The sequence below is a fragment of the Ammospiza nelsoni genome, chromosome 1 (assembly GCF_027579445.1).
Source record: "Ammospiza nelsoni isolate bAmmNel1 chromosome 1, bAmmNel1.pri, whole genome shotgun sequence".
Lineage (NCBI taxonomy): Eukaryota > Metazoa > Chordata > Aves > Passeriformes > Passerellidae > Ammospiza > Ammospiza nelsoni.
Window position 1 is genome coordinate 48,806,548 of NC_080633.1, and position 14,787 is coordinate 48,821,334.

Consider the following 14,787-nt stretch of genomic DNA (forward strand, 5'->3'; position numbering starts at 1 on the left):
TAATAGAGACCATCCTGAATTGAGAAAGCCCATCATGGCTTTCTTAAGCCATGATGGTGAAGTATGAGGTGTTAAAGCACGGAGTACACTTGTCACATTATATTCCAGTTTGTCCATTCAAAACCAAGTCCAGGTTTACTTGGCTTTTTTGTAGACATTTTAGCTGCTGATTTGTTGCCCATAGTTCCAGGGACAAACAATTTTTCATTTAAAGGAAATTAATGACTTTTTTACCTCTCAAAAATATTTGAGTGTCAGTCACTGGTATGAAGCATACTGATTTATATAATTATACTGCTGCATTGTTAATGACTTTGCCTTTGAATATGGAACCTTAGAATGGTTTGAGTTGGAAGAGACCTTTAAAGTCATCTGGCCCAAGCCCTTGTTATGAGCAGGGACACCTCGACTAGACCAGGTTGCTCAGAGCCCTGTCCAGCCTGATTTGAATGTTTCCAGGGATAGAGTATCCGCCACCTCTGTGGGCAACCTGTTCCGGTATTTTGCTACCCTCACCATAAAAGATTTCTTTTTAGCACCTAGTCTGAATCTACTGTCCTTCAGTTTAAAGTTACTGCCCCTTGTCTTATTGCTGCAGGCCCTGCTAAAAAGCCTGTCCCCATCTTACTTTAATTATTGAAAGGCCACAATAAGTTCTGTCTGGAGCCTTCTTTTCTTCAGGCTGAACAACCACAACTCTTGCAGCCTTTCCTCACAGGAGGGGTGCTCCACCCTCCTTCCCGGCCCTCCTCTGGACTTGCTCCAGCAGGTCCATGTCCTTCCTGTGCTGGGACCCCAGAGCTGATGCAGCCCTGCAGGTGGGGTCTCAGCAGAGCAGAGGGGCAGAATCCCATCCCTTGCCCTGCTGGCCACGCTGCTCTGGATCTAGCTCAGGATATGGTTGGTGTTGCGGGCTGCAACTGCACATTGCCAGCTCATTCCAGTTTTTCATCCACCAGCTACTCCAAATTGCTCTTCTCAGGGCTGCTGTCAATCTATAACACAGTCTGTATTGATACCAAGGATTGCCCCAGCTCAATCAAACAAGGACCCTGCACTTGTCCTTGTTGAACCTCACAAGGCTCAACCTTCTTGAGCTTGTTCTGGTGCCTCTGGATGACATCCCATCCTCCAGACATGTCAAACTCATCACTCAGCCTGATGTTGCTTGCCAGCTTGCTGAGGGTGGGCTCAATCCCACTGTCTATGTCATTAACATTTCATTTCTTAAAATAACCCTTCATTAACTGCTTTATAAAGTAATGCTAAAGACCAGTGCATACAAAATTAGAATTGGAGAAGGTGTTTTGACTACTTGCCAGGTGGATGTAGGAGATGAGAACTGCTGAAAAGACCCAATTAGAAGGTCATTCTGCATGAACCTATTTCTGTAACTCTTGCTGTGTGGTGACCATTAATAACCTAGTTTCAGGGCAGCAGGTAGAGTAGCAGAGTAATTTCTAAAGAACAGGAACTTCTGTTGGTCTGTATTTTGTTGTTAGACCAGCATGATGGAGATACACTTTCTATGTTTTTTGGTTTCAGCTAGTACAGTGCTATACTTTGGATTTAGTATGAGGATAGCATTGATACCACACTGATGTTTTGGTTGTTGCTGAGCACTGCTTATCCTAGGTCAAAGAATTCTCAGTGTCCCATGCTCTGCCAGGTGGCAGGTGTACCAGAAGTTGGGAGGGAGCATAGCCAGGGCAGCTGACCCAAAAGCATATTGCATGCCATGGAACATTATGATCAATAAATAAACTGAGGAGAGTTGCCCAGGAGTTGCTGGGCTGTGCTGGGGGACAGGCTGAGCTGGGGGTCAATGGGCTGTGAGCAATTGTATTGTGCAGCACTTGTTTTTCTTGGGTTTTACTCCTTTCTCTTTCTCTTGCTCTGACTCTCTCTCCCTGTCCCCCTTCTCATTATAGTTGTTACCATTCCTACTGTTATTATTATTATTATTATTATTATTATTATTATTATTATTATTATTATTATTATACTTTAATAAATTCAATTATTGAATTGTTCTTATCTCAACCCACTGTTTTTTGGGTTCTCCTTCCCATCCCACTGTGGGCAGCTGAGGGATGAGTGACTGAGCAGTTGTCTGGTACTTAGTTGCTATCTGGGGCTAAAAAACAAAATCAGTAGTTTACATGGGCTCATTGCATTTAAGTCCACAGCATTCTTCTTTGCTTTCCCAGGAAAAAAGAACAGTTTATTTTCTCAAGAGGAAATAATTGCATTTAATTGGCTCTCGGTTATTTTTTGTGTTCCTTCTATTAATTTCTTAGAAATTGCAGTGTGCCAGAGTTTGTAGCGCAAAGTTTTCTTTTTTCCATAATTGCTTATCCTCTTAAATAAATACTTATCCTCTTAAATAAATTCACCCTTTTAGTGTATGGGGGAAAAGAGCCATGTTCTGAAGACTGTTTCCATTATTAGTACTATTATTAGAACTCCCTCCTGTTTAGTTTTCTGCTTCCTTTATATTTTGCTGTTTTAAAATGCATCTGGACTAAACGTGTATATATATTTTGTTTGGATATAGGTTCAGCACAATGCAGATAAATCTACTACACTGAAACTGGCAGATTTCGGCCTTGCTAAGCAGGTTACAAAACCCATATTTACTGTCTGTGGAACACCAACGTATGTTGCTCCTGAAATACTTGCTGAGAAGGGTGAGTGTATATATTTTTAATTTGTCGTAAATCTTTCAATTATGCTGAACTTTCTAATAATGGAAGTAGTCCAGAATGTTTCAACCTACTGAAATATCTTTTCAGGGTAGGAGGTTGGCTAGCAGTGTAATTTGGGAAAGGAAACTTCTTTGTTTTTAACAAACATGAGCATGACATCAGTTACATTTGCATTATTAGTGTCTGTGCTAATATATCACTGACTTCTAAGCAGATAAGCCATAAAATATCATAGATAATAATAGCTGAAGGGGGGCAAATGACCAAAAGTTCATGTTTTAACCTAAGAGTATCCAGCCCCATTTCATTACTGTAATCCAAACAATTTCCAAATCCCCTGATGATGCAAAGTCATTGTGAACATGTATGTTAAAATTATTTAACATTTCAAAACATGTTTTGCATCACAAGGAATTTTAAAGATTTCATCTCCAAAAAGATTCAAACCTGAAAAGAAGTCAGTTTTATTGGTGACTCAAACAAATCTATTTCTGGCTTTTGTTCTGTGGAGCTGGGTCGCACATCTCCAGTTATATCCAATTTCAATGGAAACTTGGCACTCTTAGTTCTTTTTTGAAGGAAATCTGAGGATGACTATTTTAGAAATACGTGCCCTGTTTTCTCAATTAGTCCCCAGTTGACACTGGCCTTGTGAGACAGTGTTTGTGAAACATGTTGTGGAAAAGAGAGACTCTGTGAGTGCTGTAGCTAATAATGGGCAGCTTGTAAGCATGGTGTACCAGCCACTCTTTCATTTGATCACCTCTTCTTTTTGAGGAACTGAGCAGAGATTCTGTGTTTCCTTTTCATTCTGTTTCCAAGAAACAGTTCCCTTGAAGTTGTGAGATTTCTTTCTAAAACAAGACAATGGTTTCTCCCTTCTTCCTTAGGCTATGGCCTTGAAGTAGACATGTGGGCAGCTGGTGTGATCCTTTACATCCTGCTCTGCGGTTTTCCTCCCTTCCGCAGTCAGGACCGTGATCAAGAGGAGCTGTTTCAGATCATACAGCTGGGTCACTACGAGTTCCTGTCCCCTTACTGGGACAATATTTCTGCAGGTAAGATTCTGCACTTACAGTAGATCTGAGAAGTGGTATTCTTCTTCCCTTTTTTCGGGGCAGTGAGCTTGATCAACTTGGGGTGTTTTATGGATCTCTCTTGTGTGAATCTGTGCTTTAAATGTGAATTTAGTGCTCTGGTGCTATCAATGGCTGTGTTTCTGCATATTATTTCAGCATGCTGTAATGGAGTCCTCAGTTCTTCCCTCTGTAAGCAAAAGCAAGGATTTTCTCATCTTTTTTATGTGTCTCTGCAGAAAAAGGTGTCAAAATACTCTCAAGGGCTATGTTAGATTTTAAAGATGTTATAAAAAAATCTCAAAAGTTGAGAATTAAATCGTTGTCCTGGAGAATACAGTGTCAATTTCCTATTGACAGTGGGGTCTGCACATAGTAGTTTTTTCTTTCTCACAGGCTAGTACAGTGTCTTTTGTGCACTCTTCAAAATCAGAAACCCAAGAACTCCTTTAATCCCTGTACAGTCCTTTAAAGGACTTGTTCCACAGCATTTTACAACATTTATGCCTCATAATAGATGAGATAGCCAGTGCTCATTCCTGTGAATGTGAACACTCAGCCAGATGCCTCCAGCACACTTTTGAGATTAAAGTCCCTTCACTTTCTCCTCTGTTTCTGAAGGGAAGAATGACATCAGTCATGGAGATTTAATATTTTCTGTCACTAACTCTAACTGCAGCTTTTAGAATAGCTCCTGGGGATAGTTACAAAAACCGTGGTAAAACTAATGAAAAAAGCAAGAAGGACATTTTGTGTGGGTATAACTGTCACCATCACAGAATGGCAAGGTTGGAAGTGACCACAGTGGGTGATGTGTTTCAAACACCCTGCTCAAGCAGGGTCATGCTGGAGCACATTGCACAGGATTGTACATCCTGGAGCATGTTGCACCCCACCGTGCTTCACCCCTCTCTCCTTTGCTTTCTTCCATAATAGCAGCAAAAGACCTCATCACCAGGCTGTTGATAGTGGATCCCCAGAAGCGCTACACAGCACGTCAGGTACTTCAGCACCCCTGGATCAGGACAGCCGGGAAAACCAACAGCAGGAATCTGCAGAGGGAGGTGACAATCAACATCGAGCGCCATTTCCGGGCCCAGCGCCGAAAGGAAGTTGTTGATGAGGGCACATGAAATATTTCAAGCTCATTTTGTCTTCTTTTTATTGATTAACCAATCATTTATGTTTTCTTTTCTAAATGAATTGGGAATTTAATGTGTAGCTGTTGGTGGCTATTGCCATGCCTTTTTTTTTTGATTCTGAGATTCTGAAGGACAGAGATCACATTCACATCCACCTCCTCTGATGTTACTTGCTTCCTCTCTGTTGAAAGCAGTGGGGACTAGATGAATTCTGGAGGGTGTCTGTTCTTTTTCTTTAAGTACTGATTAGGGCTTTTACATCTTTTACAAACATTTCCTTCTGTGACTCACACTAGTGGTGAATCTTCTCTCATCCTTTTTGTAGGATATCCTCCAGGAGTTTTGTGTTTGTAATGTTTTCAAAATAGCTGTCTGCATACACGGCTTGCACTAATTCTTTAAAGAGTCTTTTCACTAATTCCTTCTAGCCACAGAGAAGGAAGAATAAAAAGTAAATAAATTGTTGAGCTGTAGGAAGTGTTAAATGAACAGCCAGGTACTGTATTTATTAGGTTGTGAGGGAATACAAACCCTTATTGACTAAATCTTATGTTTTGTGATATCTCCTTTGGTGACATCTTTCACACTTGTTCAGGGTAATAGATGGTACAATGTTCCTTTTACAAGAAGGTGGTGCTGTCTACCACGTAGGTTTCATTTGTTTTTAGAAAATGGAAAATATGGCTGATGCCTTTTCAAGATTCAAATAATAACAAGTTTCAAAGAGGTTTTCTTCCTCCTCTGGGCAGTAGGAAGTTAAGCAGTTCTAAGGGCACTTTGCTTCTTTTCCCAAAATCACAGTTATGGAATGGTAACTCAGTCAATTTTCCGTATTGAGTTTTTTCCTTCTTGGAGGCATCCATGTGCATCTGTGACTTTTCCATGCTGGTGGAGAAGAAAAAGCTTGGAACTTGGGACTAAAGTTAACCCTTGCCTTCATAGTTTCCCTTTCATCATCACACTTTTCCAGTGTAATTTAGCAATTGTTTTGTTTGTTTGGTTGGGTTTTTCCATCTCTTGCCCTTCCTGTGACCTTTTCTCCTTGCTTCCATGAGAATAGGCAATGCGATGAAATTAAATGAAAATCCAGCTTGAGGAAAAACAACTTGTTGGCTGTGGAAAGGTCTCCCAGGGGAAGCGTCAGATGCTCTATTGCATATGGTTTTTAATATTTTTATTGGATGCAGTTTTAAAGAAATTCTGTAGGGGAAAATTACAGCCCAGAGAGGGGCCATGACCTAAACCAGCTTTTGAATCTCAGAACTTTTGATTAATTAATTAAATTGAAAAAGCACTTGAGTTTTCCATTTTATAATTCTTTGTCCTCAAGTTCTATGTGTTAGCAAATAATATTGATGTTAGAATGTCAGTAGTGTTGGCACTGAATACACAGCCTGTAGAAATGAAGGAAGGTATTTTACACTTGGAGAGCTGCTGCTCTGCCTATGTATTTCATAGTGAGAAATGTCAGAAGCATTTCAGAATCAGTGGAACATTTTCACAACTATATAAAACCAGAATATTATTTTTTGGTGAGTGCTAATATTTTGTGTGAACTTGCTGAATAACCAAAAAGTGTAGGGTGCTGTCATCACGTTTCTGTTTCATCTTGTGACTGTTTTTCTGCAAGAATTATGTATAAAAGTAGAGATCACTTGACTCTTAAAGGAGAATTGCACTTTAAATTGAATTAACTTATTTCTAATACTTACTGGAATAAGACTTGCTGTGGCGTTCAAGAATTGGTGAAACAAACCAATCAAATCTTTTCTGTATGCCCAAGTAGTAGCTCTGTGATATGTCATACTTCTGCTTTGGAGTCTCTGAGTCAGGAAGACTTTTCCTTTTCCTGAAAACAAGAATGGATTTAAGTGCTTCCCTGAGTGAAGGGAACCTAATGTAACCTAATACTATAAAAGCATTAAGTACTAGTAATAATGTATCCTCTGTCAATTTAAGTCTATTTTGGATAGGAAACTGTGGAAAAATAGCTTCTGATGTGTAATATTATATTTTGTAATTATCTTATTTTTAATATAGTTGTTTAGGAATAAAGTCTGAAGTGACAAAAAGTATTTAATCAACAATGAATCAGAAAGTTTGGAGATTGTGTTACAAGTTGCCTTTTTCACCTTTAAGAACCTGTCTGCAGCCTTATTCATAGTGCAGAAGATGGAGAATTTGCTTGTGATGATTATAAAAGTAATTATTTTTTCAATGATTTTGTTTTTCTTTCATGTTCTCTGTGTTCCAGACAGGCTAAACATGGTCTGTGCCCGGTGGTCATTGCAGGGCACCTGTAGGTACAGATGCTGCTGTGGCAGTGCTGAGGCACTGGTTTGTCACTGTTGCTAATAGATATGTGGCATTAGGCCCTCCTCCTTCAGGTTGGAGGCTGAAAAAGCTTCCAGGTGCTTCTCAGGGTTTTTACTTCTTTCTTTCTCTTCTACTTCATTATTCCTTCTTTTCTCTTGTTGCTTACACTGTTCTTGCTCTGCCTTTGTGTTGTCCAAGGGAGTCCAGGTCCCCAAACATTATGGTTTAATTTATTTGTAGCAATAAAAACCCATATGATTTTGGAGAGCTCAGCCTCAAGCTTTGCTTGCTGGTGTTGAAAGTAATATTAGGCAGGACTAAGACAAAAAAAGGTGAAAATCCCCTCTCATCTCCTACTGCCTTTTCTCAGGCTTTTCTTTTCCCTCTGTGCGACATTCCAATGCAGACCTGATCTTTATGCTCTTTAACAGGGTTTCTAATATATGAACCATGTTCACACTCTGTGATTGAGGATTATCACTGTTCTTCCTTTCCTATGTAAGGAAATGTATATTTTTCTAATGTATATTGTCTCCTTAGGTTCTGGAGTCATCTTCCCCTTTTTTTTCATTTCTTGATTGGTTCCTTTCTCTACAGTATGTCTGAGGAAGCTCAAAGCTGGGGGAGATTATAGACTCAGAGCAAATTCTCGCTGATTTGTTAGGAAGAAGAAATATCCCTTCTTGCCCTTCCTTAAGTCCTTTTGGATTAGATTCTCATATGGCTTTGTATTCCACTGAAGATAAAACAAGTTATGGTGTCCTCATCTCTTTAAATACTAACAATGAAGAGAGTCTGAATATATCACCAGGAAAACCAACCCGACCCCCAAGAGCTAAGTACAAAATATTAATTAATATTGCAGACCTCAATAGGAAAGTTCTACTTCCAGAGGATTTGCTGGGTCTAAGGCAATAGAAGGCAAGAACCTGTTTGTTTGCTGCAAGCTTTAGCAAATCAGCTGAGTAAGAATCCTTTCACCCCTCTTAAAAGATATTGTTTGGTTCCGAACTCATAATGGAAATCCTGATCAAGTTCTAGTTATTCCAGGGTTATTTCTTTACCTGGTATTGACTATTCAAAAAATATTCTCCTTTTAGAAACCAGAGGCTCTCCATCATCCTTAATCATTGACTTGGCCCTTCTTTAGTTGGTTGCAGCTTTTAAGCATGATTGCATATTTTCATGTCCTCAGACTTGAAGCAAGCACAAAGATCCAGTCATATAGAATTGAGTCATCAATGTTTCATTTTGTAGTAAAACACATGCCTAATAGACAGAGTTGCTTTTTTAGCTTTTCAACTGCCTGAAGATAAAGTGGTCCCTGGATATCCCTTCCGTTTGCCACCATGGTTAGCTTCTTCACTTTCCCACGTGCTATCACATTTCATTGGCCCTAGACCTCACCTACATACTTTCTATCACCTGTCATCTGCCTCCTGTCATTGGCCTCTTATCCCCTTGGATCACTCCCATTATTGAAAGCTGGTGAAATCTTCACATGTTAATATGCTTTTCTTCAGGAAATTCAGGCCTTAGAAATGGGAATGAGCAAAAAATTTTGGAAATGTTTGGGCATGTGAAACTGCAAAAGACTGGTGCTTCACACTGCATGGTGCATAACTGCCTGAAAATGTACAATGGGAATTTGGTCATTGCTCATATATTTAGTCTCCTAATATTTAAAAATGTGTGCCCAGGAGACCTGTGTTTGAAGCTTGGCAGTACAGCAGAGACTGTTTCCTCTGAGACACAGACTTTTATTCAGGGACCTTCTTAATCTAAGATTGTTTAGCAGCTGTGTGCAATAGCTGAACTCAAACACCATCAAATCAGCCACTTCGTTTCTGACTGGAATTATAGGTGGATTTCCTACCAGAGTTCCTAATCTCTGTTACTGCAATTTTTGGCTGTAAGGTGATGGAGGGATAGTGGGATGTTATCCCCTGAGCTTAGGCCTCTTGGGGTTTGGTCCTCTCGTTAAAATGAACTTTCAGGAGTCAACTTCTTGCTTTTTGGCAAGTACCCAGATTTGGGGAGGTATTCAGTCTGCTTGAAATGATTGTAAATTTGCTGTGATTATAAAGTGATTTTCCCAAAGACACCTAAGTAACACTCTTAAATATTTTTCCTATAATTTCTTCTGTCACCTGGATTTCTTTTAATTTAAGCAACTTAATGAAAATGCTTTTTATGTTTCTGGGCATGCATTTTTCTGTCTTTTTTAAGTCCACGACTAATACTTCACTGTTGACATTCTTGTACCTGAAAGGAATTATGGGCACTTTAACTGGGCTGACAGTGTATAATGGCACTGTTTGTTCTACAATATGGTTTATTTGTAACTTGGCTGAAGGTGTAATTTTCTAAATTAAAATAAATTGTAGACTTCAGCAGAAAAGTTGTTATTCCTCCCCCTGACCTCCAATAAAGGTAAATTATACAGTAAATGTTATGTTTCAGTTCTTTCCAATAAATTGGGAAACAAATGTGTGGCCAAGTATTTTGAGTTGTTTTGTTTTGGTATTTTTTTTTAACCTTCTGGCAATGTATCTAGTTGGAAATGCTTGTTTTAAAAGGTTTGCAATTTTGGTAAGTATTGTGTATACCTTCATTTTTGAGTAGCACAACCTGTTCTAATGCTGCAGTCCTTTGAATACTTACGGCTGTGTTTTTCTTTGCTGCTGCATGTAATCCCATTAAAACCAGCACAAATCTTTGCAGAACTGGAGCTGAGATTTATCCTTCCACATTTTTTGTCCCATATTGTCTTATTCATGTAAGCTTGATTGTTAGAGCCATCACAACAAGCAGACTCAGCTTCATTTATGCTTAATGCATACAGGATTGATTTCTCCCATCATTAAATCATTTTCTGTAAAATTCAAGTTTGTTTAGAAAAAGGCTTGCTTTCTTTGTGGAAACAGGCAATCTATTTGAAATGGAGTTGCTTGCAAAAAGTGGCTTTTTCAAAGCAGACTGTTTCTTAGTGGCTTGAGTACATTTCAGTTCTGTTATTAAAAATGGTATTTTCCTGCACGCCTGCAGTAGCTCCTGAAGCAGTGGAAATAAAACTGTGTCTAGGATATTGATGGTGTTTTTGAAGAAGCTACCTTCTCTGCATGTGAGCATGTGTGACAAAGTGGATGCCAAGGAGAAAATTTTATTGCATATTGGTCCTTAAAGACACCACAGCCTCCTCGTTACTCTAAGAATAACCGTAAACTCTTTGGAATGACTGACTTTTATGATAATCACACAAATTTATTGCACTTCATTTTAACAATTTGTATAGGCAGCTAATTAAATCTGATTTAATGCTTTGCTGTTAGGAGTGGGATTCAGATGTGTTTTCTGTGTCAGAAGCAGTTGAAGGCGGAGTCCAGCAGTGCAACAAATTTGTGTGATTATCATAAAAATCAGATGTTGTATTCTTGTAGATTTTTTCTTTTTAAATTAGAACTGTTTTCACAAAGTAGCAATTGGAAAATCAGAAAAAGTAAAGCTAATAACCTTAAACTGTCATTGGAAATATATTTTGTTTTCCAAATTCAGAAACTGATATGAAGAGCTGGAAGCATTTTGAAAACCAGAGAAATACAGGAATTATTCCCAGAGTGTTTCAGCAATTAAAGCAATAAGAAATAAAAAAAATTAAAGCAATAAGAATATTTGGTGCAGTGAGAACATGAAGTACCTTGGTAGGGCTGAGCAAGTGCTGCAATTGGAGCTGTGTGAGATTGCTAGATTGGATAAGGAGTGTAGGTCTGAAAAAGGGGTGCTCCTTATAACCACTGGAAAAATGCATTGAATCATATGAAAGATTATTTCTGAATTGTCATTGCTGTCTTTATAAAGCTTTCTAAATTTCAGTGACAACCATTCTACTATAAGAAGGCATTTCCCATGAAGAATTGCAGCATAAAACATTTCATATAGTGTTTAACATAAAGGATTTCAGCAATGAAGATAATTTGCCTAGAAAATGGAAGTGGATGATTGTTAACTGCTATGGTAAATTGTCAAGAAAACGTTATTGCTGGATTTTCAATAAGAGTTCAGTTTTGTGAACCTAAGCATTTGTAACTACCCAGCTTGCAATGTGGAGTTTCAATGACATGGCACTGCTACAGCATAAAAATGTATTATTTAACAGCTCAGAAGAAACTTTTGTGCCTAGTGTAAGGCTGAAAATAAATGGGTCGAATACATCTTAATAATTTCAGCTTGCCTGGAAACATATTGGCCAAAATATTGCTCACATGGTGAGTGATGGATGAAAAATGTATTATTGAAGAGTGTTTTCAATGGAAGCATAAAATTGTTCTTGAAAATGGGAGCATGTTGGCTGTTTGGCTTAAAGCCAGCATGTGTCCTGTTAAGGTATTATTTCTTCAAATAAAAAAAGAGGGAGAGACACCATATTAAATAGCCCCTTGTGATTTGAAACAAACAAAATTCTGAAAGAAAGAAGTGGAAAATAAAACAGGAGGAAAAGCTGAAGGAAAACATAATCTTTTTGTAAAATGTTTTATTTTCTGAAGTAAATCAATGCTCTAGACAAATCTACCAGAGCTTCATGAGTGAAATTAAAAATGTCTGCCTTTGCCGGTGTGCGACATTCCTGTGGAGGTTCCCCAGTTACTTCTGTGTGTCTGGGAATAGCTGATTCCATGCAGATACTATGGCAACAACTGGATTATCTCACCTGGATCATAATTTTCTAATGACAGGACAGGAGAAGAATCCCTTAAAAGAAATAAGAGCAAAACTGTTCCACCATGTAAGTAACTTTTAGCAATTATTCATTCACAGGACAATTTTATGGAAGTTTCCTTTTACATGGTTTCATAACTCACACAGTTAATGTTGAAGGGACAGAAGTTAGAGAAGGATGTTAGTGGCAGTAATAAACTCCTCCCAACAGCTGAAGCCTGACATGAATTATTGGCTGATAACTGGTTGGTTTACAAAATCAGAATATTCCAAAACCTGTGTTTAGGTGCAGACTTACCTGGGGAAAGGCAGCAGGATATATCAGGAAAACTGGAACAAGGGTATTCAGATAAATCCCTTAATGACCAGGAAAAAGAATTGGTTCTCTAAACTCCAAAGAAACCACTGAATGTGATGGTTGCTGAAAGTGAACCTGTATTTATTTTATGATAGAATATTTATTTTAGTATTTTTTTAAGCTTTGATGTTGGGAATCTTAAAAGACACAAACATAGGTTTTAGATTATCACTTCCTGAGAAACAATGGTACAATTTATGCTTTTGCCTTGAGAATCCCACCCTTGTTTAGAATATTTTCTGCTGCTTGCTAATCCAGGTTTTAAGGAAAACAAACATTTAGTGTTGTATTTCTGTGACACTAAACTTAGTTCCTATGTACTTGCCAGTAGCAAAGATTCCTTCATGAGCACCTTCCAAAATGTATGTTTTGAAATTGAAGCATATGCTGGTGTTTCTGAGGGCATTCCTCTGTTTAAATGGATTAGAGCTGGTGATGGAAACTTTTTCCCCTTAGCTGGAAATAACGATTGCTTGAGGCTTTTCAGGTTTCCAGCTTGTGTGTGTGCTCACAAGTTTTAATGGTATCAATGTGAATTCTGTGTGTGCCCTCTGTTGTCTTGGTTCCTGGGGCTATCTGCCAGCATTACTTCTCCTCACAGCAGAAAAAATCCTCAGCAATTACTCAAAATGCGCTGGCAAAGACAATGTCTTCAGGTCATTGTTTTAATGAATCAGTGATGGGACTTTTATGAATTCTACCACAACCTAAACAGCCTTCATCAGGGGGACTTGGGAAGAACTTTTGGACAGATCCTGTATATTGTATTTGCTGGGAATGTCCCGATGAAGGCAGGAATGATGCATCTTACTCCATGTTCTCAGAAGGCTAATTAATTAATTTATGATTCTATATTATATTAAAGAATACTATACTAACTATACTAAAGAATACAGAAAGGATACTTACTCAATGCTAAAAAGACAATAATGAAACTCGTGACTCTTTCCAGAGTCTTGACACAGCTTGGCCCTGACTGGCCAATGAGTCAAAACAACTCACACCAGAATCCAGTGAAACAATCATCTGTGGGTAAACAATCTCCAAACACGTTCCACATGAGCAAAACACAAGAGAAGCAAATGAGATAAGAATTGTTTACCTTTTTCTGAGTCTTCTCAGCTTCCCTGGAGAAAAATCCTGGGCAGAGGGATTTTTCAGAGAATGTGAATGCTACACCTGTACAAAGGATTCTGGGAGGAGAACAGACAAAGAATTCAGCTTCTTCATTCTGGCAAGGTAAAGCACCAGGACTGACTGTTGTTCAATTTGTTTTCAATGTCAAATGGGCTGACAGAGAAAGGGTAAGAATGGGACACTGTGTTTTAGATGGAAACCTCCTTACTGGTATGCTACAATGGTTGGATCCCAAGGATTTATTTTAATGCCAGTCCAAACTATATTTTGTGAGTCCCAAACTTAAAGATTTTCAGTTCACATGCGTGTACACATTTGCAATTTGAGTAAGACAGTTCTGTGTGGGCTGAAAAAACCTACTTATTTTCATTGGTATATTAATTAATGCACTTAGTTATTTTACAGATTTTCAGGTGTAGTCTTTTTTGGTGAAGCATACAACTTGCAAAACTAAATCTGTGTTTAAGCCCATATAACCAGAGAAATTTAAGTTTTCAGGGTGATACTTTATGTATGTTTCTTTGAAAAGAGATCTTTTGTATTGCTGAGGTATGTGAAGATTTTCTGTAAATGTGAAGCTTTCCTAGGTATGTGTTAGCTGGTAATAATACCAGTGCTGCTTTTGGGCAGCCTCAAAGGCATCCATGAACTTGAGCTCTTGTTTATTTATTAGGAATGAGTTCCTTGACGCCTTAGTGAATGGCACTTTAAAAGCACAGACAACCTGAATTCCCTCCCGGGAAGAGTGCTGGAGAACAGGATGCAGAACAACTGGGATCCAGAATTCAATCATGCCCTGCCTGCTGATCTGATGCTGGTGTGGTTCCAGAGTGGGAAAAGTTCTGGTGTGAGGTCTGCAGGTCAGGAGCTGCTGCCATCCTGCAGAGAAATGAAAGAGGCTTCGTGAGCACAGGGCAGCAGAGATGTTTAGTTAGAGCAAAGCCCTGCCAGATATCATTGTCCTCTCCCACAGCTGTGGCATTGGGTCAAGGTCCCTGTCTGCCATCCTTGTTTTTGCCATGTCCAAATTTGAAGCCTCCATTACTAGGAACAGAGAGAATAACAGAGCAGGTACAGCACTTCATGTGTTCAAAGCTCTTCATAAACATTAACTAATTAAGCCTCAGCAAGTCCTTATGAGGCAGGTATTTCTTCCAGCTGAGTGTTTGTGTCTGCAATCAAGAATATGCTAGATTTAATCCTCCTGTCAATCACCCTAATTGATGTAAATGTCTAATTGGGTAGATTCCCTCAAGTAAGTTCTGTTTAAGAAAGGTTAGCCTGGGGAAGAGCATTATGCAGGGAGAAAAACATTGCAAGAGGAACTCTTCAGT

The 14,787-nt window shown here is 38.7% G+C and overlaps 1 protein-coding gene across 2 annotated transcripts in view; it reads left to right on the forward strand.

Annotated features, from left to right (window-relative positions):
• The window catches only part of DCLK3 (doublecortin like kinase 3), a 30,287-nt gene extending 20,542 nt beyond the window's left edge, over positions 1-9,745 (forward strand). The window contains exons 3-5 of one of the 2 annotated variants that reach the window (XM_059479774.1): positions 2,558-2,690; positions 3,599-3,766; positions 4,721-9,745. In XM_059479774.1, coding sequence (XP_059335757.1) covers positions 2,558-2,690; positions 3,599-3,766; positions 4,721-4,917 — 498 coding nt within the window. In that variant the 3' untranslated portion in view covers positions 4,918-9,745. The remainder of the gene's footprint in view (positions 1-2,557; positions 2,691-3,598; positions 3,767-4,720) is intronic. The other variant, XM_059479775.1, reaches the window with a different exon arrangement.
• The last annotated feature ends 5,042 nt before the right edge of the window (positions 9,746-14,787 follow it).